The sequence below is a fragment of the Eleginops maclovinus genome, chromosome 11 (genome assembly GCF_036324505.1).
Source record: "Eleginops maclovinus isolate JMC-PN-2008 ecotype Puerto Natales chromosome 11, JC_Emac_rtc_rv5, whole genome shotgun sequence".
Taxonomy (NCBI): Eukaryota; Metazoa; Chordata; class Actinopteri; order Perciformes; family Eleginopidae; genus Eleginops; species Eleginops maclovinus.
The window spans coordinates 7,838,251-7,863,985 of NC_086359.1; the positions used below are offsets into that span (position 1 = coordinate 7,838,251).

The 25,735-nt window shown below is 43.1% G+C and overlaps 1 protein-coding gene across 1 annotated transcript; it reads left to right on the plus strand.

Moving 5' to 3' along the window:
* dchs1b (dachsous cadherin-related 1b) lies at positions 1–23,669 on the plus strand. The gene is made up of 25 exons (XM_063895301.1): positions 1–45; positions 1,682–1,870; positions 3,491–3,722; positions 3,847–4,083; positions 4,883–5,941; positions 6,146–6,333; positions 6,543–6,639; positions 6,745–6,902; positions 8,718–9,158; positions 9,309–9,604; positions 9,745–9,860; positions 11,719–11,958; positions 12,275–12,400; positions 12,563–12,772; positions 13,355–13,611; positions 13,932–14,138; positions 14,260–14,656; positions 14,776–14,889; positions 15,035–15,398; positions 17,373–17,503; positions 17,741–18,027; positions 18,565–18,706; positions 18,814–18,985; positions 19,069–19,478; positions 19,587–23,669. Exons 1-25 carry the CDS (start codon positions 1–3, stop codon positions 21,632–21,634), a joined length of 8,163 nt encoding a protein of 2,720 aa, XP_063751371.1. The 3' UTR covers positions 21,635–23,669.
* The last annotated feature ends 2,066 nt before the right edge of the window (positions 23,670–25,735 follow it).

Sequence of the window (25,735 nt, forward strand, 5' to 3'; positions counted from 1 at the left end):
ATGTCTGCTACGGTGGTCCTGTGCTCTGTGGGGTTCAGGGACAGGGCAAGTTCACACATAGGATACAGACGTTTGATAAAATCCTATAACAAAAGCCACAAGCAAAAGAGATGTGACTTTCTTACATCTGTCTTTTTCCAATTTAGCCTTTGTTTTTACAAATGATATTTGGTTGGAAATCACTATTGAACAACAAGTAGACTCATAGGAACTTTAAACTGTAAGAAGATATAACAACACAATAATTGGGACAGTGTTGGAAAAGGAAAAAAAACGAGGTTTTGAGAATGATGCAGCGTACACACGGTTCTGTTGCGTTGACGCTTGCCGTTGGGCGTGTCTGGTGCTTGGGGTTAACGCGACCAACAACCAATCACAATAATCTCCCGCCCTGGACACACATACACGCGGTTTGATTGGCTAGCGCTTGTGCTGGCATATTTGCAAACGTGGGTTTGATTGGCTGGCGCTTCCATCGACGCTTGAAAAGTTGAACTTTTTTGAACTTTCACCGCGAGCAACTGGGCCAAAGCCAAGCAACGGAACCACAATGCAGTTTGGCAACGCTTGACGTCACCCCATTCAAAGTGAATGGGAAGGTGCGTCAAGCGTCAATGCAACGTGTGGACGGGCCGTGATAGATCAGAATATATATATTTTTCTCAACTTATTCTCATCATATTAAGACTAGTTTTCTTACACTATCACTAATTCATGAAATATTACATTTATTAATAAGATTTAAGACAAAACATATTACCCTTTTCCCTCAGTAAGCTAACCTGTCTTTGCCCCTTAAAGAAATTTAAACGGAAGGTTTCTGGGACATCACTAAACATATGTTACAGTTGCTGTATTAGAAATGTCAATAACAGAGAAGAAGTGACGTCATGAGGCCTCCTGGATCTTGGCTTGCCTTCAAGATTTCTAGATCAGAGGGGGAATGCTTCTTTAACAAGCGCCATAAACGCCACCAAACAATGTTATGAACCTGAGTAAAACTTCAGTCAGTGGCAGGACCCCCATGGAGCGAAGAGGACATTTCCTTTTTGTGTTTTGCAAGGAAATCTTTGTTGTATTATGGGATTTTTTCGATGTTTTATTAGATCTGGTTGGAGCATTATGTGTGCGTGCAGTGGAAAGAAGGATTTTAGGTAAATTAGACAAAAAAGTCAAAGGTTAGGTCAAGAACTGTGTCTGTTACATGTCTTGAATGCCATTTGAGTGCCTCTTTTGACCCCTGAACTAAACTCATTACCTTTGTAAAGCTCTCCTCCTCGTTTGAACCTGTCAGTTCCCTTCATCTATATCCATGGTAACCACACCAACTGTCCGTTTTCACATACAACATATCCGTGATTTATAAAGGTGGATCGCTCTCACAGATGCTTGGTTTTTATGGCACTCTGGAAATCATAACAGGTAGTGCTATGGTGTGTGATATTTTGACAACTGCAGATGTATGGGAGCCTGTGAGGTGGCTGCATGATGGGACATTATTGTGATAACAGAAAGGCCCTTAGCTCGTATATAATAATTATGATGCATGTAGGATTCATTCACGCAGATTTCAGAACCTACTGTGTGTGTTGATGCGATGCATTTTGAAATGTTTATGTCTCACGGGCAGTTTGGCACCGCTAGACCGTCCATGTCTTACCTTGTGTGTCTTTTCCCTCAGGTGTCAGCCACAGATGAGGACCGTGGTTCCTTTGGCGCTATATCTTACGTCCTGGGTTCTGGCTCTGGAAGTGCAACACCAACCCACTTTACCATCAACAAGGAGACTGGCCAGATTTGCACCAGCACGACTCTGGATCGGGATGAAGGATTGGAAAAGTTTGACTTGACCGTCACTGCAACGGATGGAGTAAGAACACTCTTACTGGACTATTTGCAACTATAAGGAATAGCAATTAATAAATGTAATCTGTAAACACCCTTTAATCTTGTAAGACAAATCAAGTTTTCTAAGGAATAGTTTGACATTTTGGGAAATAATATTATTTATTATCTTACCGACGTTGAAGAAAAGCTTAGTTTAGCACAAACTAAGCTTTTGCTTGAGAAAAAAAGGCAAGCAAAGGAACAAAACACCCCTTAAAAGCACAATAAATATAAAACTGGTAAATGGTGATCTTTAGAGTTTCTGGAAAGTGTATTCAAGCTAACAGATCCAGTGGAGGTGGTTCACCCTGTTTTTAAACAAAGCTACGTGGCAGCTGCATAGATCAGTTTTATCACCCAATTCAAATAAGCAAATCCAGCAAGTAATTTTACCTTTTGAAATCTTCTGTTAAATCAAAGCCTGATTTACTTTAATTAAAATAGACTCCAGAAAAGAACATAACGTCAAAATAAACTAAGGTCAAAGCACTTTTTCTTTGTGTTTCTCCATGACCAAACACATCGTTTGCTGAGTGTGTAATGCTCCTTCTGATCAAAGCTGCAAGCAGAAGGCAAATTAAAGATGTGTAGAGCAGCTCTCGAATAAATCTGATCAAGGAGACATCGGGGACATGTTTGAAGAAGACAGCATCCTGACTCTGTGTGTCTTCGAAAAAAACTGCAACAGCATGGCAAAGCAATCAGAGCAAACACACAGAGAGAGAGAGAGTGTGGGGATGGAAAAGGTAAAGAAGTAAGAAAACAGATCCATTTACAAAACTCAAACAACCTCGATGTACAATTCAAGATAATTTGAGGCCTCATTTGACCACAATTAAACAGTCTTTTCAATAGCCTCTTTCGATGTATCAATTCATCACACTGGACGCCCTTACATAGTCATTAAACTCCACGTTAAGAACAATAACACATTGCTATAATAAGGTTACACGAAGAAATGCAATGCACTACCATTGTCTTAAATGTATCTTCATTAGTCAGAGAGGCGGCAGTGTTCATACTTTGTATTCCCTTTATTTTCCCCCGGCTCGGGAAAATATCAGGTCTATAATTTACCCCCAGAATGCATCTCTCCCCCACGCCCGGCACATTCCCCGTTTCTCTGTCTGTTCCCTCTGTCTCTACCAACCCTGTTCTTTAATGCCGTCATAAAACCAAGCCAGCAGATATAGTGTAATGACTGCAAACTCTTCTCCTCGCTGACAAAAGCACACGATGGTTAATTGGCTCCATATTTCAGGGAGTTTCAACCGAGAACTAATATTTCTGTTTCCCTATACAGCTGCTTCATCTTTATACTGCAACATAAATCTATTGTGGAAGCTTCAAAACATGATTTTCCTGGACTGTCCCTTTTCGCCAAGGGATAAAAACAAATTGAATGTTGTCTTCAGGGATATACAGCGCAGGAAGGGAGGGAGGAATGTTGTTAAACCAAAAAGCTATTCTTATGGTTTAGCCTCCCTTTATGTCAAGGACCATAATATCATTACAACATTGGTGCTTTCTGGTCTGACCTTGTGTGCTCTGCTCGTGTTAAAGCAAACATCTTAAATCTAATCTGAAGCATTGTTTTTTTCAGGGTGGCTTGAGCTCGGTTGCACGTGTGCGGGTCACGGTGTTGGACATCAATGACAACCGGCCCACTTTCTATCCGGTCCTGTACACAGTCAGTCTCAGCACCCATAGTGCTCCTGGAACATCTGTCGTCAAGGTGACAGCAAATGACCCCGATGCTAGGGAAAACGGCAGGGTGACCTATCGCACGGTACCTGGAGGAGGATCTAATTTCTTCACTCTCAACAAGGATACAGGTATGTGTGTGTGACACTATAATACAACACATGACAGCAAACAAGAAGGACCTGTTGTGAAACTTGTTTTGGAGTTTTTAAGAGCCACAACGATACAGAAAAATGATTGTCTTTTCTTCTACAGGTGTGATTTCTCTTTCACGCTCGCTCCATGGCAAAGCCAACACGGTTATCTCCCTGGTGATATCCGCTGAGGACGGCGGTGGTCTGACGGCGCCGGTAAATGCCAGGGTAAACGTAAGTGTGGTGGGAGGCTCCGTGGCGTCTCCCGTGTTTGACCAGGCCCAGTATTACTTCACCGTGTCCGAGGACGTTCTCAGGGGGACGGCGGTGGGAGTGGTCCGAGCTGCAACAAAGACAGGTGAGGACGCTTGTGTTGGTCGATCATTTTCTCCATCGCTCTATGTCAATATAAGTCTGTTCTGCCTTTTGATCATATCAGGCTTGTCTTTATCAATTTACCCTGAATGCCATAGGGAACCTGTTTCATGTGCCTTTCTGTTCCTGGTTTCATGATCCTGACAAGTACCAGGACAAAAATGCACTAATGGGCTGCAGAGTGCATGATGTCTAACCTCTCAGTCCAGCAGTTGTGCAAATACGCAAGCAACAAGAGCATACACTCCATTAACAAATCACATCCATCACACAGTGTGGGCTTTACTGAGGATTATTTTTACTCTGGCCAGACTTTTATTTTCTCTCAGTATTATTGATGGAGAAATGAATTTTGGGGGTTGTAGTTTTGAGTGGGAGTCATAATGAAGTGTTCTCGGTGCTGCAGCAGACAGAGGAACACTTGTCTCTGTCTGTGTAAATGTACAAAGCTTTCCATGATTCCCCTCACCCACTCTGAGTGAATCCAGCCCTTTGTGAAGAATTGCAAAAATAATAAACACACCACTTCCATGACTTCTTAAAGCGGATATGGATCTGTCATATGGATTTTAAATGTGCCGGGTATGTTTTCATTAAGCTAAAGACAGTGCATATCAACAGCCCTATACATTATTTTGAAATGCTTTCCTCCCTTCTAGTAGGGATATTGTAATATTTGCTGCTTCCAGTTTGTCAAAAAGAATAGGCCCTTGTCTTTTTGTGAGTATCTTTTTCTCACAGTTTTTTGTTTCTCTTGCTGTCTCCCTTTGTCCTCCATGCAGGTGTTTCAAAGGATATCTTTTACTCTATCTCCTCTGGGGACCCCGATGGTTACTTCACAGTGGACAGTGCCTCTGGTACTATTCGCTCTGCTCTTCCTCTGGACCATGAGACCTGCTCCAGCCTCGACCTGGAGATCCAAGCACGGTCCGGCTCTCCTCCAGCGTATGGAACCAGTCGAGTACGAATAACCATTTCAGACATCAATGACAACGCCCCAACCTTCCTCCCCTCCTCATCAGAGTCCCTGCTTTTACCTGAGATCACCAAAATGGGGACTGTTATCTACAGCATTCAGGCCACCGACAAGGACTCGGGTCATAATGGTCAGCTCAGCTTCGATCTGGTCTCTGCTGGGTCTGCAGGCAGCAGTGGCCAGAGGACATTTGGTGTTGACCGGGGCAGCGGAGAGGTACGTCTGATTGGTAGTCTGTCATACGAAAGTGTCCAACGCTATGATCTTCAGGTGGTTGCCAAGGATGGCGGAGCACCTCAACTTAGCTCCACATTCACCCTCGTGGTCCACATCCAAGCGCAGGATGCACAAGGCCCAAATTTTGACACCCTGACGTATCGAGTGGAGCTACGGGAGAACACACCTCTCAACACACGTTTCCTCCAGGTTCGAGCTCTCAACAGAGAGACTTCTGGGAATGGTAAAAGCTCCTCTTCATCTTCTTCCTCCTCTATTTCCTACCGCCTTAGGCCTGACGGTGATGCTGCCGGTTTTGGTATCATGCCAGATAGTGGTTGGCTGTTTGTTCGTAGCTCTCTGGACAGAGAGGTCAAAGACATGTACCTGTTGACTGTCCTGGCCACTTCAGGCCCAGGAGGAGTGGGGAGGACTGGCAGTGCCACAGTCAGGGTGTCTGTTACTGACGAGAATGACAATTCACCAAGACTGAGTCAGGAGAGGGTGTTCCTGGCTGTCAGGGAGAACCTGCTTGCAGGGACCGGCTTTGGCAGGGTGTCTGCAACGGACAGAGATGCAGGCCTAAATTCTCGACTCACCTACAGGCTGCTGCACACCGACAGGCACTTTCAGATAAACTCACAAACAGGTGAAGATAAATCCCATTAAACTATTCATTGAAATGGAAGAACGGTAATAGTTCACATAACTCAGTTTGTAGTTTCAACATGCAGCGTGGTTTCCCTTAAGGAACTAATTACTTTGTTTGTCTTTTAAGGGAAATAGTAATCAATCCTAACTAATAGCAAACAATGCAAGCTAAGTGCCATGTCTCCTTCCCTCTTTTCTTTAGGTGAGATAAGCACCCGCCTTGCCCTGGACAGAGAGCAGCAGTCCAGCTACCAGCTTGTTGTAGTCGTACAGGATGGAGGTACTCCGCCCCGCAGTGCTACTGGCACCGCTCATATCACTGTGCTGGATGAAAACGACCACGCCCCCATTTTCACTCATGCAAGGCCAGACAGGGAGCTGCTCCATCAGGTGAGGAAAAAAAAGGGAGTTTTGATAGATAAAGTGAGGGGAAAAGAGGAATCAATCCTATTCTATATTTCTACCCTTCATATCACAATGTTCAAAGCACTAGAAATAAAGATAAGATGAGAAATATGAACAGACATAAAAGTAAGATGGTTTTCATACAAAAGGCATAGTATGTATGTCCCTTTGAATAAAATGATTTCCCATTATAGGTGAAGGAAGGGCTTCCATCTGGGACTGTCATTGGGACAGTGTCGGCTAAAGACCCAGACGAGGGAGAGAATGGGACCATATATTACTCTTTATCAGGTGAGTCTCATACATACTCTTTAACACTTCCCTCTACGTTCACAGTGTTTCATCATTATTCCTTTAACCTTGAGCTGAAACCCATACCTCTTGTGTCCTCTGCAGGCTCCAGGGCAGAGCGTTTCTCCCTCAACCCGAATAGCGGCGAGCTGAGAAGCGCTTCCCCTCTGAGATGGGCCGAGCGAGCCGAGTACGAGTTTACTGTGACTGCTGCTGATCACGGCACCCCAGGCCTCAGCTCCACATGCCAGCTTAGAATACAGGTATACATAATCTGTAAATGTAAAATTTGTTAACAGCTGCAAGAACAAACTGTAAGCTTGAGAACATTTCGAAGGTATTCTGCAATCAGAAACAAAGGTCAATCTGGTGGCGAGTACTAAAAATGTCTCTTCTTCACATAACCTCATTTAGCATTCCTTGCTGCGAGTAATTTCCTCAAACTGTGCACAATGTGAACAGTATAACTGTCAAAGGAATTTTAAAAGGAGATAAATAGGAGAAGGAGAGAAGCTGAAGCTGTGCCTGTACAAACAAAATCATCTATTCAATCTAGTGTGTGCTTCCTGCTGCAAAGGTTAGCGGGGTAACCAAAACCCAAGGTGAGAAACCCTGAGCTGCAGGAGGGAGCTGGTCTGGTCTGAGTTATTGTTCTGAACTTTCTGTATGAGGGTCAATCCTGCATATCAACCTTCAATATCAGGAATTCAACAGCAGGGGAAAAAAGAGGGCTGCCACTGAGGCATTAAGCCAGAAAAGGGTGGTGGTTTGCTTTGACTGCGGAGCTTTGAGCTCAGTGTTTTCATGTGATGTGATTTCAGAAAGGAAAAGGATGCTAATTACAGCGGGAGAGCTTGTCTTAGATTTTTCCTGCGCCGTGCTTGTGCGACACTGAGATTAGACAGAGGGGAAACAGGCACCTTGGAATCAAATGCTCCCAGATGAGATTTGATGAGAGCCAGCTGCATCAAATCACATACAGAGAGAAAGGGAATACTCCACTGTACGGTAGCAGGCAGTGATACGTACACGCATTCAGGCACACTAGCTGTAACGATACATTCAAACACTCTCATGAGGTAACATTTACAGGTAATGATTTTGAGATAACATTTCACATAGCTGTGGGGAAAAGCAGCCACTGGGATGTTGTTGTACACCACAGGGAGTAGAGTACACACACTAGCTAGCTTGCGTTTGTACTATACGTGTCACAAGGATGTGCAAATAGAACAATACAGTTGATAAGACTGTCTAGTAAATTAGCTTATTCAAAATGCAGTAAACCCTTAGGCAAGCGGTTTATTTATTATATCATTTTAGATGATAATGTCTCAAATAAAGTAAGTCAGCATGTCAGGCTATACTATACACTTCATCCCTGTCACTTTCCACCCCCTCCTTGAGATCGATCCTTGCATTTTACTTTTGAACAAAGACACCAGAAAGGTTTGAATATTTTTTTTTTGTTGATGATGAAACGAGAGCCTGTTAAAATCAGCTTATTTTTGCTGTCTTCAGGGCTCTTTGATCTGTCCCAGAACTATTTCAGACCTTGAGGCTGTTGCTCAGAGTGCCAAAAGCCTTCTGGCACATACTTGTTTCTCATCTGACCGGACTGTGCCCTATGGAGGCTGCACCTATTTGCTCTGTACCATTTGAACTGGCGTATTTACAGTTTCGCTTGCAGAACTTCCTTCATTATTCACAGGTCACAAACCCTGAGTCTCATCTTGCAGCCAGAATGCCGCAGTGTCAGGATATTTACTGGAAGCAGTGTAGATAATGTCTTCATGCACCATGAGAATGCCTGTGTGGATTATTATAGTAATAGCAACAAAACAGAAACAGATTACAGCTCAAGGCTATTATTAGGGATGGGCTTGGGTGAGAGCCATACAGTATATGCTACATTGTCTGCAGAATACTAAAGGAAATCAGATCCAGTACAGCTTTCGCCTCAACACTTTTTAAACTTTGCTTTCAAATGTGTGGATTATTACTTGCATGACACAATCTGAATCATGATTAGCTGAAGAAATGCTGAAAATTAAACAAATTTGTTTTTGTTTTTTTAGGTTCTTAGCTCCACACGGTCCAACACCAAGCACAACATGCTCTCCATGACCCTGAACACAATCGAAGGAGCGGCTCCGGGCTCCATCATTGGCTCTGTCCGCCCTCATGACCATCATGAATCTAATGTGTTGGAAGGCCAGGTGACCTACCTGGTTGTGGGTGGGACAGACTCAGATGGGACTTTCATGGTGGACCGATTAAAGGGTGATGTGTATCTGGTGCGGGAGCTGGACTACGAGAAGGGTTCGAGGTACACGCTGCACATCGAGGTGTCTGACTTCTCCAAGGCGTTTCCCAGCTTCCACCTGGTGCAGCTGGACATAAACGTGCAGGACAGCAATGACCATGCACCCCAGTTCACAGAGGACCCCGTTACCATTGTGATCCCTGAGAACTTAGACCCAGGGGCTTCCATTTATACTTTCCAGGCTGTGGATCAGGTGGGAAACCAAATATATTACATGTTAAAGAAGAAGGATTTATAGTTTAAAGTTTACTTACAAGTTATTTGTATTTTCTTAAATGTCTTCATGTTGTTCCAATGACTCAAAAAAATGTCCTAACTGTCTGTATTTTTTTTTTTTTTACAGGATGGTAGTGGACCCAATAGTGAGATGCATTACTCCATTGAGCACTACTGGCCTGACACTCCGGACCTCTTGACCCTCGACCCCTCAAGCGGGGTCCTGACCCTGGGGCAGAAGTTAGATCGTGAGTCAACACCCTCCCTCTACCTTGTGGTGCGTGCCACCGATCAGGCAGTGGATCCTTCTCAGAGGCGCTGGGGTTCAGTCACTGCTCGAGTGTTTGTGACGGACGAAAACGACAACGCTCCGATCTTCAGCTCTCCGTCTGCGGTCAGCGTCATGGAGGATCAGCCTGTAGGGTGAGAGACATGTCTAACTGATTGTTCATCTGTCATTCAAGGACAAGTACACCCAAGACATCTACTGAGAATTCATCACTTTTATGGCCCCAAGCCCCCCAGTGATTGTGTAAGTCTGACATTTGTATTTCTACTGACAGGTTTGTGATATTGTACGTGATGGCTCGAGATGAAGATGAAGGAGAAAATGGCCGAGTATCATACAGAATCCAGACAGGCAACAGCGCTGGTCGCTTCAGTCTGAACCCCAACACCGGTAAGCTTATTTTTAGCGTGAGAGTTGACATTTAAGAATATCGTAATGTTCCAACAATACATAAAGGTCTGTGGAAACTGTGGATTTTTCATAAATACCCAATTTAAACTCCATCATGCGATGATTAGAGTAAAATTCACCACATCATTTTGTGCATTAACAGTCCTGCTTTGAATGATTCAACACAGTGGGAGTAGTATGTGGCCCTTTGCTGTAAGGGTTTTGTGATTGATAGATAATCAGCATCCCACCCGTGGAAGCCCCCAGGATGAACAAAACTTTCCACAAGTTCGTAATTACCCAATGAAGTGCTGCTTCTACAGGGTTTCAACTGTTAAAACACTCATAACCCCTTTAACACTCTTTACTAAATGATCTGTCAAGGCCTGAGAGCAATATTTCACTTGAATAATGCTTCACAGTTCTTTCCTTGATGGGTTGCTTCATGGGAACTGATCTTAATTTGGGCTGTGGATGTGGACACCCTTTGATATGTTATATATGTGTATGTCCAATCTCTTCATCTTCAGAGCTGATGGGGGCACGGGCTGAGATGGGATTAAGAACCATAACACAGACACTTAATGCAACTTCCAGATGGAATAAAGTCTTAAGTTCATTACTGTCAAGTGTCTGGTGCATTAGTGGGTTGATTTCACCTCTGGTTTGTTTCTCAGACTGTGTGTTCTCAAGCTTATTGTTAATAATAGCTGATTAGCATTGTCTTGCACAGACATTACATAACTTCCTGGCTAGTGTGTGCTTGCTCTATCTTTTATTGTATATCTGTTGGTTCCATCATTGAAAACTAATGTTTGCAGGACTGCATTAGATTAAAACAATGTGTCTGTATTTCTCTGAAACTCGGTCTGATATAATTAGTATCTTTAGAAAACCTTGAGAGCTTTAGCAGAACTAAATAAGGGTTTTGTGTGAGTTTGAGCATATTTACTCCAGAGAGTAATAACACCGTTATCGTGTGGTGAATACTGTATCAGTAACACTGAGTTGGCTGCAGAAGAGAATGAAACCGTGAATGGTTTACATCTGTTTGCGTTTGGCTAAAAACCAATGGAGCTAGCAAAGCCTCACAGGAACATCATAGCCTCAGCTTAAAGCAAACAGTAAATACACAATGAATATGTTTGGCATGCTGCAGCATTAATAAAATACACACATCTCCTCGGCTACATTCTACAATGTTTGGTATTGTACACACACTTTTATATTTTCTCTCACTTTGACTGACCTTCATTGTGTTCAGGGGGATGACAGTTGTGAGCTGTAGGGATTAAAGGTAGGGGAAAAACTGAAGCCAGAGTCTGAGAAGTGCTGGTTTTACTCAGTAGACTATGTGAACCAGTTACACTAGTAAAGCCTAACAGTTTTATAGGCTAACAGATACTTTAATGTAATACAGAGCAAACAAAATAAGTACATTTTAATGGAGGTCAAAGGTTCATTTTAGTTGGGTTCTATGTACTTTCAGGTTGTAGTCTGGACTCTGCGTGTGGTTGCCTGTACACACAATAATCCTACATGTTCACTGACAAAAAGCACTGATTCACATTTGTATGCATTTTCAAAGTTCAAGAATTTATAAGCTTGGCTGAGGTCTCTCACTTACTGTGGAAACTCTAATAAAGTAAAGCTGTAAAGGTTTTGTTTTTACTAGTCCTTCTAGGCATACAAAAACTGCCTCTCTCAGGTACACACAATTACACGTTCACAAAAAGAATCGGACACACATTCAGACCCAAACACACCTACGCACACAATTCAAGACCAAGGCATTTAGAGTGAAGTAATCCAGGAAATGTCTTCTTTTTTTTTTTAAATCCTCTTTTCTCTTTTATAGGTTCTCTCTCCATCCTCAAAGCACTAGACCGAGAAGAGCAGGATGTGTTTAATCTGACCATTATAACAGAGGATCATGGGATACCTCAGCTTTCCACTGCTCAGGTGCTGTGTGTGCAGGTCATCGATGTGAACGATGAAGCTCCATTATTCCAGCGGGCAGAGTTTGAGGCCCAAGTGATGGAAAACCAAGGACCAGGAACAACCGTGTTGAAAGTTACTGCCACTGACCGGGACCAAGGTTTGTTTGAGAAGGAAAAAAGAAAGAAAGGCTCCATTCACTTAAATTCACTGTAGCAGTGAATGATTAAAACGTTACAGCTGATAGCTATGATCTACATATGCCTCCAGTTTGCCCGGGAGGCCACAGAATGAAACAATAGAGACACATAAACGGTTCTGTGAACATAATGACTTTAAACCAAACCACATGCTCATGCTAATGAAAATGTGTGGTCACACACGTTCAGAGCCTCATATTTCTGAATTGGAATTTGCTTCAAGTTTACCCTGCCTCTTTTATTTTTTATTTTTGACTGATTTGTGTTTCAACACAGGTTCTAATGGCCAAGTGACGTATGGAGGTGTGACAGAGGAAGGCTTTATCATCAACCCTATGACAGGAGTCATCACCACTACGAGGGAACTGGATGCAGAGCTCCAGGATCACTACACACTCACTGGTATTACTACATTCGTTGTCTCAAACAGATATATTCAACCAGTTAAATATTAATGGAACTCCAGCTCATTAAATCTCACAGAAAACCTCAAGTACCTTTTTATTAAAGTGTTGTATTGGTTCCAACATCTCATCAGCTCAACAAAGTGCTTATTTTTTTCAGTTTATGCCAGGGATGGAGGTCTGCCGTCTAACTTTGCCAAGGCTGTAGTCCGTGTGGCAGTGCAGGATGTAAACGACAACACTCCAGTCTTTGCCAAGTCATGGTACGGACTGGAGGTGCCAGAGAACCAGGCGCCCATTGAGCTTTGCTTCCTCAAGGCTACGGACCCTGACTCAGGTCCTGGAGGAGAACTGGAGTACAGGATCACTGGTGAGGATCAGCGTTGTGTGTGTAACCAGAGTTTTTTATTACAATTGATTTAAAGGGCAATTTAGCTCACCACAATTGCTGTAATTGCTGTTTGAGGGTGTGTCGGATGGGGAAATAACAATATCCTGGGATAGTCAGTCCATTTTTGTCATTTTTGGTGTTAACAGTCTTAAAACTGTGGAGTTTAAATTAGGAGATTGTTGACAGATTATAACAGCTGGCACTGTGTGTTATGTGATTATTGCAGCAAAGTCACACATCTGTTTACCCTCAGGTTTTTTAGATCTCGGTTGGTGATATAGTTATAATGAGAGTATGCAGGATTCGATTGAGAGGCTATACATGCAGCATTCAAACTAATGTTTTGCTTTTGACAGCTCTCTATCCCTCCCACGTCAAAAATCCGATCTTGCTCATGTCTTTCTTTTCTCTTATTTCAAATAAAGTATGTTTCATATACCGGTCTGGAGCACATTCAAACTTAAGTGCAGTGTTGGCACAGATGTTTTTAAGATTATGACCACAGAAATTCTTGGATTCTAAAAGTTTTTCTTTCTTTTCCCAAACAAATTCTCCATCCAGCTGGGGACCCTGATGGAGATTTCCACCTCGATACAAACACTGGAGCCCTGTCCACGTCACGCAGCCTAGACAGGGAAACCAAGGCTGAATATTTTCTGGAGGTGATGGCCACGGACCGAGGCAGCCCTGCTCTCAGCGCCACTGTCACAGTGGAAGTGAAAGTGTTGGATGTCAATGACAACAGCCCAGTCTTCAGCAGAAGTAGCTACTCTGTTGATGTGTCAGAGGATGCTGCAGAGGGGTCCAAAGTTCTAGAGGTATGTGGAAAGGGGAATTTACATAATACTTTGTCAAACATTTCATCTCACCTTGCTTACAATAGTAGGGCTGGTATCATATTTCACTACAAGTTTGAAATAGCCAAAATTATTCATAATAACCATATTAATGCGCTTTCAAAAGAACATTTGGAGAAAACCTGCTACTTACTAACAGTCAACCTCACATTAAACTAAGTATTTTATTAACACATTTTTAAATATCACAGTCATAGTTAATACTCGTTGACATGCCTAAACAAAATACTTGCATATCTTAATAGTAAATAATTTAATCCTAATAATTTATCTATCTCTAGGTGTCAGCCACAGATAAAGACGATTATGTGAATGGGAAGGTTCTGTACTTCCTTAGCCGAGAAGCGCACGGAGCGTTCGGTGTAGATGAAAGCACCGGTGTTATCACCACGTCAGCACCTCTGGACCGCGAAAAGAGGGCGTCATACAGCTTCCAGGTGTTTGCTGTTGACCTTTCACCTGCTGAACCCAGAAACACCTCTGCTCAGGTAAATAAAGCGGTGGAAAAACTTTTAGAATTTGTGATTCACATGTTGAAGTTCAGAGTATTTATTTATTACTCATGACATTTTCAATAACTTTAACCCAGATGTGACTTCTTCCTTGTAGGTGACAGTCATCATCCTAGATGTCAACGACAACACCCCCTTCTTCATCCAGGATCCGCTGGTCATCGAAGTGTCCAGCAGGCGTTCCCAGCGGGTGCTTGCCACCATGAAGGCCGAGGATAAAGACTTTGGAGCAAACGGTTCTGTGTTTTACCGTTTCGCCATGCCAGTCAAGGGCTTCAGCATCAACAGCCTGACTGGGGAGATCCAGGCCACTGAGCCACTGGGGGATCTGACCCAGGCTCAGAGGACCCTGATAGTGGAGGCCATGGACCAGGGCAGTCCAGCTCAGTCTGCACAGGGAGTGGTGGTGATTTACGTGAAGGAGGTGGAGTACAACGGAATTCGCTTCACTAGGAATGCCAGAGACGTCAGCCTACAGGAAAACGCTTTGGAAGGTCTGAAATGAATGTATCATTAGAGATAAATTTGTCATATGGTTAATATGTCCTCCTTAATACTGTGGAAAAACTCTCTGCTATCACATTTTATAAACTGCTGTTCTTCATAAATTCAGGCACCGCTGTGGCTCAAGCTAAGGCTCAACACCCAGATGGCACACGTAATGGTATCAGCTACACCCTTTTCAGTGGAAACAGAAAGCAGGCCTTCAGCATCACCTCCGGAACAGGTAAAACTCACAATAAACCATAATCATTATTTAAAGTGCCATGTGCTGTTAGCTTTTAACCCAGTGTACATTTGAAAACAAAACAAATCAGTTTGTCATATCCTTTGATGGTTTTCTGATCCTCCTTTTGTACTCCAATCTTCAGGTGAAATCCTTGTGAAAAGTTCCAATGGGCTGGACTTTGAAGATACCCCCAGGCTCCGTCTAGTTGTCAAGGCCGAAACTGTGTCCTCCACGTCTTTCATGGCTATAAACCTGATCCTGCAGGATGTTAATGACAACCTTCCCCGCTTTCAGCTGCAGAATTATGTTGCCTACATGAGAGAAGCACAGGGTTATGAAATGCCCATCATACAGGTGATGGCTGAGGATGTAGATCAGGGCCAAAATGGACAGGTGACCTACTCCATCCAGTCATCAGGCATGAGCGGCCTGTTCAAGATCGACCCGATGACAGGAAGCATCACCACAGCGGCCATCATGGATCGTGAGATCTTTACGCAGACCAAGTGAGAACAAATCCGGTCTCTTTGCACATTGTGTTGATGGATATACAGTGGGGCAAAAAAGTATTTAGTCAGCCACCAATTGTGCAAGTTCTCCCATTTCAAAAGATGAGAGAGGCCTGTCATTTTTATCATAGGTATACATCAACAATGAGAGACAGAATGAGAAAAAAAAATCCAGAAAATCACATTGTAGGATTTTTAAAGAATTTATTTTCAAATGATTGTGGAAAATAAGTATTTGGTCAATAACAAAAGTTCATCTCAATACTTTGTTATATACCCTTTGTTGGCAATGACAGAGGTCAAACGTTTTCTGTAAGTCTTCACAAGGTTTCCACACACTGTTGCTGGTATTTTGGCCCATTCCTCCATGCAGATCTCCTCTAAAGCGGTGATGTTTTGGGGCTGTCGCTGGGCAACACGGACTTTCAACTCCCTCCAAAGATTTTCTATGGGGTTGAGATCTGGAGACTGGCTAGGCCACTCCAGGACCTTGAAATGCTTCTTACGAAGCCACTCCTTCGTTGCCCTGGCGGTGTGTTTGGGATCATTGTCATGCTGAAAGACCCAGCCACGCTTCATCTTCAGTGCCCTTGCTGATGGAAGGAGGTTTTCACTCAAAATCTCACGATACATGGCCCCATTCATTCTTTCCTTTACACGGATCAGTCGTCCTGGTCCCCTGCAGAAAAACAGCCCCAAAGCATGATGTTTCCACCCCCATGCTTCACAGTAGGTATGGTGTTCTTTGGATGCAACTCTGCATTCTTTCTCCCCCAAACACGACCAGTTGAGTTTTTATCAAAAAGTTCTATTTTGGTTTCATCTGACCATTAGACATTCTCCCAATCCTCTTCTGGATCATCCAAATGCCCTCTAGCAAACTTCAGACGGGCCTGGACATGTACTGGCTTAAGCAGGGGGACACGTCTGGAACTGCAGGATTTAAGTCCCTGGCGGCGTAGTGTGTTACTGATGGTAGCCTCTGTTACTTTGGTCCCAGCTCTCTGCAGGTCATTCACTAGGTCCCCCCGTGTGGTTCTGGGATTTTTGCTCACCGTTCTTGTGATCATTTTGACCCCACGGGGTGAGATGTTGCGTGGAGCCCCAGATCGAGGGAGATTAGCAGTGGTCTTGTATGTCTTCCATTTTCTAATAATTGCTCCCACAGTTGATTTCTTCACACCAACCTGCTTACCTATTGCAGATTCAGTTTTCCCAGCCTGGTGCAGGTCTACAATTTTGTCTCTGGTCTCCTTTGACAGCTCTTTGGTCTTGGCCATAGTGGAGTTTGGAGTATGACTGTTTGAGGTTGTGGACAGGTGTCTTTTATACTGATAACGAGTTCAAAAAGGTGCCATTAATACAGGTAACGAGTGGAGGACAGAGGAGCCTCTTAAAGAAGAAGTTACAGGTCTGTGAGAGCCAGAAATCTTGCTTGTTTGTAGGTGACCAAATACTTATTTTACCGAGGAATTTACCAATTAATTCATTAAAAATCCTACAATGTGATTTCCTGGATTTTTTTTTCTCATTCTGTCTCTCATAGTTGAGGTATACCTATGATAAAAATTGCAGGCCTCTCTCATCTTTTTAAATGGGAGAACTTGCACAATTGGTGGCTGACCAAATACTTTTTTGCCCCACTGTATATCTGTTATAAATGTTGCTGCTACAGTGTACAGAAAATGTCTATTGTCTACAGAGGTAAATATGTACTGAAGGAAAAAGTTATACAAAGCACATCAGGAATCATATTTGCTCAGGTATTTTGTATTTAGGTAGCTGGTGGGTAGGTTAATCTGTTAAAGATATAAGAGCCAGTACAAGCTATATCTTCATGTCACCTGGATCAAAGCTGCAATTCCTAACTGTAAATCACCAACATTGACAAATTAAACTTTTAAAGCTACTCATGTAATAAGACACATGACCTTATTTTGCACAACCTTTTTTTCACTCCCCCCTCCACAGGCTTGTAGTTACAGCAACTGATAGAGGAAGCCCACGATTGACTTGTTCGGCCACATTGACAGTGGTAATTGTTGACCAGAATGACAACAGTCCCACTATCCCTCTTCCCAAGGAAGTCCGCATCCCAGAGAGTAAGTGAAGTACTTTCATTTTTAAGATATGGTTCGTTCTGGTTATGTAGGCTATCTTATGAAGGCCAGTTTACAGCAAAATCATAACATATAAAAACAGACAAGCCCTGTGTGGATGTAAGAATCTGTAGTTGTGCATCACAACTGTGCATTGGGTAAAAAACCATGGAAGAGCATAGTTTAATGAGTTAGTAAAATACAACTAACATGTTTTTGTTCAATCCCTTTCTCTATCAGATATGTTGATTGGCACAGAGATCACTCTTGTGACGGGAAACGACGTTGACTCCAGTCCTGCCCTCTCCTACTCCTTGCAGCTGGACCCGACAGCCTTAGGCAAGTTTGGGATTCACCGCTACAGTGGAGGTGTGTCACTCACTGCCCCTCTGGACTTTGAGGAGAAGACATGGTACACCCTGACTGTCAGAGCCACGGACAGCCAGCACCAAACTGAGGCCAACATAACAATACTGGTGGAGGATATTAATGACAATGCACCTGCGTTTACCAACGATCTTTATCAGGTAGGAAGGCTTTTAAATCAAGAGGATTGTTCCGTTTTTTTCCCCGATACATTTATTCATGGTACAAAATGAGATTAGTTTCCATTGTTTACTTCTTGCTGCCTGAGAAAACTCAGGAAATGCCCAGAACAATTGCATTTATATTTCTGATTTCTTCACACCTTATAAAGTTTGATAGGCAATTGAACTCCCTGAGAAATGCATCTTAAAGAGAACTGCAATTCTACACACACAAAAATCCCTCATTCACATTCCCATGGGGCACACAGTGATGGTGATAAAAGTTAACTGCCGAATGATGCCTAGGGAAAAGTTGCAGAGATCCGCCTGTTCCTGTCTGAGGAAATGACCTCAACATTACCACACTATCAGGAAAAAAAGGAATTACAATATCATTCAATTTTTCCCTCTATGAGTTTAGTGCCCTTCGGGAATTTTATTACAGTGCTCATGCGGTCCACTTTTAAGTTATTTTTTTATTTATTTAAGTCTTTTCTCTGATATTAATATGTTATTATTAATATCATTGCACCGTAGGTAACTCTGCCTGAGCACACACCACCAGGTAGTGTTGTTATCACAGTAACAGCAACTGACAGGGACTCTGGAGAAAACGGAAAGATCACATACAGAGTGACGTCATCAACCCAGGATGGTTTCTACATTGACCCTAATAACGGTATACAACCTTGGTTTCCTCAATGATAAAGTTTAGCACCATAAATAGGTTTTTAAAGATAACTTCCCCTGCACAAAGTCTGACTTTCTGTCATCCTCTGTATCCAGGAACACTGTTCATCAATCACAGAGCGGAGTTCGACCCTGAACGTCCGTCAGTCAGTATTGTTATTGAAGCTAGTGATGGAGGCTCTCCTTCGCTGTCCTCCCTCACCACTGTCCAGGTCCAAATATCTGACGTCAATGACAATGCTCCTGTGTTTCACCAGTCAGAGTACAGGTCAGTGTACTCTCTTTTACATTCTGGTTGTGTTGTGATGTAACCTCAACAGCTTTTACAAATAAATGTTCTTCTGCCTGCAGGGCTACCGTTTCTGAGGACACCATCCCAGGGTCAACCGTTCTGACTTTCGAGGCCTTTGACAGTGACCTTTCCCGAGAAAACTGCGGCTTTGATTTTGCTATAGCCAATGGCAATGAGGGAAATGCATTCCAGATTGAAAGCAGTGTGCGGTTCCTGGAGGGGCGAGGCTTTCAGACTGTTGGGACTCTGCTGTTGGCCGAGGGGCTCGACTTTGAAACCAAGCCCCTTTACAACCTCACTGTTGTGGTGTCGGACCGTGGTGTGCCCCAGAGGAGCTCTAATGTTGCTGCGGTGATAACCATTGGTGATGTGAATGATAACCCTCCCGTGTTCAGCAGAGCAGAATATACTGTGTCTCTGAGTGAGGGAGCTGCCGCTGGGACTGAGATCATACGACTCACTGCTACAGGTGGGCAAACGTCTTCTATTGTTATCCAGTAATCCCTTATTTTCAATATTCCTCATTTACTTTGTCCTTCAGTTAATTAATCGGACTCTGTTGTTGTGTTTTTGCCAGACCCGGACTCAACTCCCAATGCTGAGGTCCAGTATACTATCAGCTCTGGGGATGAGGTGAACTTATTTACCATTGACCAGTGGACTGGAGCCTTGCGACTTCAGCGAACACTCGATCGGGAGCACCAACCCACACATAATGTCATCATCCAGGCCACAGATGGACAGGGTCACTTTGCACTCGCTCCAGTCATTGTTGAGGTCAAAGATGTGAATGACAACCATCCGTTCTTCCCTGTGGAAGTCCTCACAGCCAGTATCAGAGAAAACCAGCCAGCAAACTCAGCTGTGACTGTTCTTCATGCCATTGACCACGACACAGGTGTTTTTGGTCAACTGAAGTATTACATTGTGGAGCGGCCTGTGGTGGGAAGAGACAGCTTCACTGTAAACCAGAACACCGGAGAAATCAAAAGCAAAATTTCCTTTGACTTTGAGAAGGTCAACTCCTTTAACTTTGTAGCAGTGGCAGTAGATTCAGGAAATCACTCAGCCACTGTAACTGTACAGGTGTTTGTCACAGGTGAGGATGAGTATGACCCACTCTTCACATCCTCTGAATTCTCCTTTGAAGTCCCAGAGGGAGCTCAGAAAGGCCAGAGCATTGGCCAGGTCCAGGCAAATGATGAGGATGAAGGGGTGGATGGTATTGTTCTCTATTCTCTTCCCACCAGCTCTCAGTACTTTGATGTAAACAAAACCACTGGGGTCATCTTCCTCAAGTTGGACGGTTCAGGCAGCAGTAGTAGCAGCGGCTCAGGTCGGGGCAAACGGGAAACCAGGCTGATGGCCGTAGATGTGAAAGCTCACAGTCCTCTAGATACATCTCGCACCACTACAGCCCAGGTCTCCATCGATGTTACAAACACCAACTTTGGCCTGGCCCAAGATGTCAACATCCTGCTGATTTGCATCATTGCTGTGTCTCTCGGGTTTATCATATTGCTTGTGGTCATGGCTGTGGTGATCTTCCTTGTCAAGTCACGCAGAAAGAAGAAAGCCCAAGATGCAGGAAACAGGGCTGTTGCGTCAGGAACAGCTCTGCAGAAATTAGATGATTGCAACTCAAGACCAGGAGGGGAGAGGATCTACCACCAAGCCTTGCCGGGCTATGCTGGTGATCAGGGTGGAGCTGGTGGTGGACCCTACACTAGAGGGGGCTCCCTGGATCCCTCTCACTCCAGTGGAAGAGGATCAGCCGAGGCAGCGGAGGATGATGAGATCAGGATGATAAACGAGTACCCCCGCGTTGCGTCCATCACCTCGTCCATGCAGGAGCACATCTCTGCCAGAGGACCAGACTCTGGAATTCAGCAGGACGCTGATCAGCTCTCTGATATCTCCTGTGAGCCTGCAGCTTTGGAGGGCAGCACTTGGTTCAAAGGAAAGAAACTGGGAGGCAGTATCAGTGGGACCCTGCTCTCTGGTCAACTACCTGTCTATAGGGACGAGGGAGGTGGGTACCTAGGAGCAGGACGAGGCCTCAATATTTCCCTCCCCAAGGAATTTGCCTTCCCAGAGGATGGTAAACCTTCAGTGGATGGCTCCCTCACGGCTATTGTTGCCAGTGATGAGGAGCTACGTGGAAGCTATAACTGGGATTACCTACTCAACTGGTGCCCTCAGTTCCAGCCTCTGGCTAATGTCTTCACAGAGATCGCAAGGCTGAAAGATGAAACTGCACAGCAGACCCAGAATCCTCGTCAACCTTTCCAGCCAAAGCACAAATTGGATCCCAAACCTAGAATTGATCCTCCGCCACTCATCACATCAGTGGCTCATCCAGGGGCCATGTCAGTTCCCCCCAAGGTCCCTGTGATTGGGCGGACATTCCCCCACTTGGCCTCACTCCGCAGGTCCCCTATCAGTCATGAGGGATCCATTTCGTCGGCAGCGATGTCCCCAAGCTTTTCCCCTTCGCTGTCCCCTCTGGCAGCTCGATCTCCAGCTGTTTCTCCCTTTGGAGTCAACCAAGGGCCCTCAACATCCATGATCAGCACCAGGGAGCCCTCGCTGGACCAGAGTCCAGATCGTGAGATGAGAATATGATCTAGGAACTTGAAAAATATTTAAGGAAGAACTTCAGTCCGACAAGCTGAATCCTTTTGGCTGTTCTTTTTATGGAATGAAAAAAAGCCAGTAGAAGGGTCAGTTGTACTCTCATTCTCAGAAACAAAGTTTCATCACGAGAAAGGAACTTGCAGACATTTCCAGCTTTTGAGGTGTGTTTCAAGTGTCTAACCAAATGAAGTTTGGACAATAAACACGTCCACAAAAACATACTTAACCTTCTGATGGTAAAATATGTGCATTCTTTTAAGTACTTCCGTTTATCAGCAGTGTTACAGGAGTATACAAAATGGGAACATGAGCCTGGGTTGACAGGACCAGCCCACCCTAACAACAGTGACGCAGGTCTCCATGAACTGATCGGGGTGAAGGGCTAAACTGACTTCTTAACTGCTCTTACTATGCCCTGCAGTCAGAGATCCCTTAGTGTGTAGATAGATACATGTGTAGTTTTCATGTCCCTCGCTGGCTGGCCAGGGAGCTAAGGACCTTGCTCCTCTCTTCGTGTCCGTGAACATTTTTACACTCCAGTATTAAACTCATCTAGTGGCTGCTTTTAAAATGGCCTCTGGACAAGTGTGTGTGAATCCAATGGACGCACAAACAATGTGTGTTCACAAAAACACTGAATCATTGAACTGACAATGCATTACACAGTGGAGCAGCACTGGTGGTAATGTTTTTTCACACCAATTCCGATGACAGTTGTTTTGATTTAACTTTTATTTTTATATATTTTTATATAAAATTATTATTTCTGATCCAGAAATGCCATTATTCCACATGGGAGGTTATTGTTTTTGTGTATTTGCATATGTGTATATTTGTATGTATGCAGGCTACTCTATGTACTGTATGTGTCTCCTAGGTTTTTAGAGACTCTTGTGACAGTTCTGATGTGAGTGAGAGGGAGATGTTGTGTTTTTAGCATTATTTATATAAAAACAGGACTTGCTGCCACGTTTCGGCAGTAGGAAACCAAGCACAGCTCACACTATGCTGTGTTGTTACCTTAAGAATTATTTTTTGTCAAAATTGTAGATCATCCCAAATCTAAAACAGAAACTGCATTTAAACCTGTGATCAACCTTAATGCCTGCTTCTCCGGTAGTTCAGCGCTCTATTGTGGTGTAAAGTTTTGCACGGCAGCACATTCCCTTTGTTATTCAAGAACAACTCAACTTGCTGTTCACCTCTGTGTCTTTGACAGAAAAAGTGCTTCCTGAAGAAATGTACACCAGTCATTAACTTAAATGCATTTTACTGTGAAGTTGTTCATCTCAGCACAACATAAATAACATGCAATGCATGGGCTGGGCTTTTCATAGGAAAGTGAAATAACTTGGAGAAGAAAATGTGATTACGGAGTAGCACGTGATACAGACAAGTGGGAAGCAAATCCCTGAACTCATTAGCTCTGATGAATGTGCAACGATTAAGCAACCAGTGCAGTATTTATTTTCCTCTCTGTTCTGTGCATTTTTATTGCTATGGTTCACTCATCTATATTCTCACCAACATGATGAGGTGTTTTCTGGTTCCATGTGTTTAACTCATCATCTGCACCCTTTTTTTCTGCTCTCATTGTTCAGATTGAGTTCCACTGATCTGCTTGCCTAGCACGAGGCAACAGGCTTCAAGTGTGTCTTTTGATTATCTCATGCGTATTTATCCTATTTAATATTTTTGGGTAATTGCAGCGATTGGAAGACTTTTGTTTTCAAAAGACGGCTTCTACCTCTGTTCTGTGTTCAACATAACGCTGCAAATCGCCTCATACTAAATTGGCATTGGTTTAATCAAAAACTTCACATCCAAAAAGCCTAACTCGAGCACATCATCTATCCAACTCATAATTATGCTGTATGGAACGTTTCTGTACTGGAGGACCTCCATTTGGACTACAGTTTGATATGACTATCGGGGACTGATCGGTGAAGTTATGGCAGAAAAATCTAGAGCTGTACATGTATTTAAAGCAAATAATAAATTCCTACTGATCTCTTTTGACAAACTAGAGTCAGCCTCATCTTTTTCAGAACTCTTACCAAGGCTTTGAGGGAAGAACTGAAAGTAATTAAAGTTTAAGAGTCTTTCTTAGCTGGGAATGGTAACTTTCAAGAGCTGTATATCTTCAATCTTATATGAGAGGACTGTTACAAAATGAAGGGAAGACTTGGCTTTGGGCAGAAACACAGCCTAAATGGTGACAGCAGCAACAGACAGAGACCTACATCCAGTATGGTCACCATTTGTCTTACAAATTCCTACATGTTCTATAAACTAATCCAGTTTATTATCATTATGATATTTAATCTGGTTTTATTTGTCTTAGTTCAATCCAAGGGATTGCATTTAAAGGACTGAATTCCAGCATTGTTCCAAGATGTACACAAACAATACTGACAACAATCAAACATAAAATGTAAGTATGTCTTAAAAGGAAAAGGAAAACAGACCGTACAATACAACAGTTATCGTTTTTGCTAAATCACGATATACATTAAATGACATCAAATGAACTGATGGTATCTGCACATTTAAAGCCTGAATTGATAAAATGTGTACATCCGGGAAAATGCAAACCACAAACCATTTCTTATATTTGTTCCTTACTAAAAGGAGTCTTGAAGTTGAGGGAAAGTAATTTTCTATCATAAGATACAGTTAGAGTTAGCCTTCAGCGGTACTGGAGAGATCTGAAGTCCAGCCAAGATCCAGTCAACAGTGGATTCAGCTCTTCCAGCTCATATAAAGGCATATGATGTTGACGTAGCTGAATAATTGCAAAATGTTTATTTCATATGGACCACAGACATGTTTGCATAGCTGCTGGGGATTTCTGCCTCATTTGGTCATCACACACAGCCGTGCCGTGTTCGTGTGTTATTGTTATGTACAGAAGGAGCTGGACATGGATTTTGAGAAAATGGGAGAGAAAGAGCCAGATCCAGAAGCTCCTGCGGAACCAGTGAGACAGGCAGAGGACGTCATGTGAAATGAAAGGTGATGATGAATTACACATTTAAATGTTGATTCTGCTATAAAAGAGAAAGAAGAAGAACGGGATGCTGCCCTCACTGATGCATCTACGCATGGCCCATGACAATCTCTCCAGCTGATGTTGGCCCATGTCCAGCTGCTACAGGCACATACTTGGTAGATTATTTAGGTAAATATTTGAGGAATCTCTCTGGAGCAGACGTCTATGCCCTGGAGATGTTGAAGACAAATATGAAAATTGTAGGTATGCTGTAGTATTTGTGTGTGGGTTTGTTTATTATGAAGTAGTTTACTGGTAATCTGTGAGACAATCGTAATCAACTGCAAAGTAAGTAAGTGCCATGAATACCATTTAGCTATTTACAAGTTTCTCCTGAAGACCAACTGATTGGATTTAATCACAAAGCACAAAAACAATATAACCTTCAATTTGTTAAAAGCATCTGTTTGACTGTTTTGAAAATATGCTAAAATAGCCAAAAAATGCATGTTTTGGAGAAGTGAAAGAAAGGCTATTTAGAAACTCAAGTATGTGCTTTCATGAATATGTCCCTTTTTTTTACTTTCCATCTGCTAAAGACCTTGTTTTCTTTCTAGTGGGTCCGCGTAACCTGCAGCTGCGCTCTCTGGGAACCATGCCTGTAAACATCACGTTAGACTTGGCCAACGCTGTAGTTAGTATCCAGCTGCTCTTTCATTCTGACTTTGATTAGTTCAACTTTATTAATAATGAATCAGTACACACGCATTAATATGCAACTTCTTAAAGACAAAGTCTGCATGCAGCTTTTAAGTAGGAAGTAACGTTGATGTATGTTAGAGACGAATGTGCATTAGTTGTTGTAGTTAAACTCAAGTAATTCTAAACACTGATGAAAGAAGACGTGTTTTGCAGTTGGCTTATAGGTGTTTATTTTAAGAAGAGATTAAGATAAATTGATAAGCCCCCAGATGAGTGTTTGTTAAATATTCTTTTGTACCCTTCTGTGACCTTAGCCTTGTACATTCATAAAGTCTAAGTGAATGGAAAATGTATATAAATGATTTAAGTTAGTAAGTCACACTGATCCCATCTTT

What these genes read in the sequence shown, in the direction of transcription:
- dchs1b (XM_063895301.1), top strand. Translation starts at nt 1, where the DNA reads ATGTCTGCTACGGTGGTCCTGTGCTCTGTGGGGTTCAGGGACAGG. An exon ending in CACTCTCAACAAGGATACAG is followed by an intron (nt 3,723 to 3,846) that starts GTATGTGTGTGT and finishes TTTCTTCTACAG; the next exon opens with GTGTGATTTCTCTTTCACGC. An exon ending in ACTGGAGTACAGGATCACTG is followed by an intron (nt 12,773 to 13,354) that starts GTGAGGATCAGC and finishes TTCTCCATCCAG; the next exon opens with CTGGGGACCCTGATGGAGAT.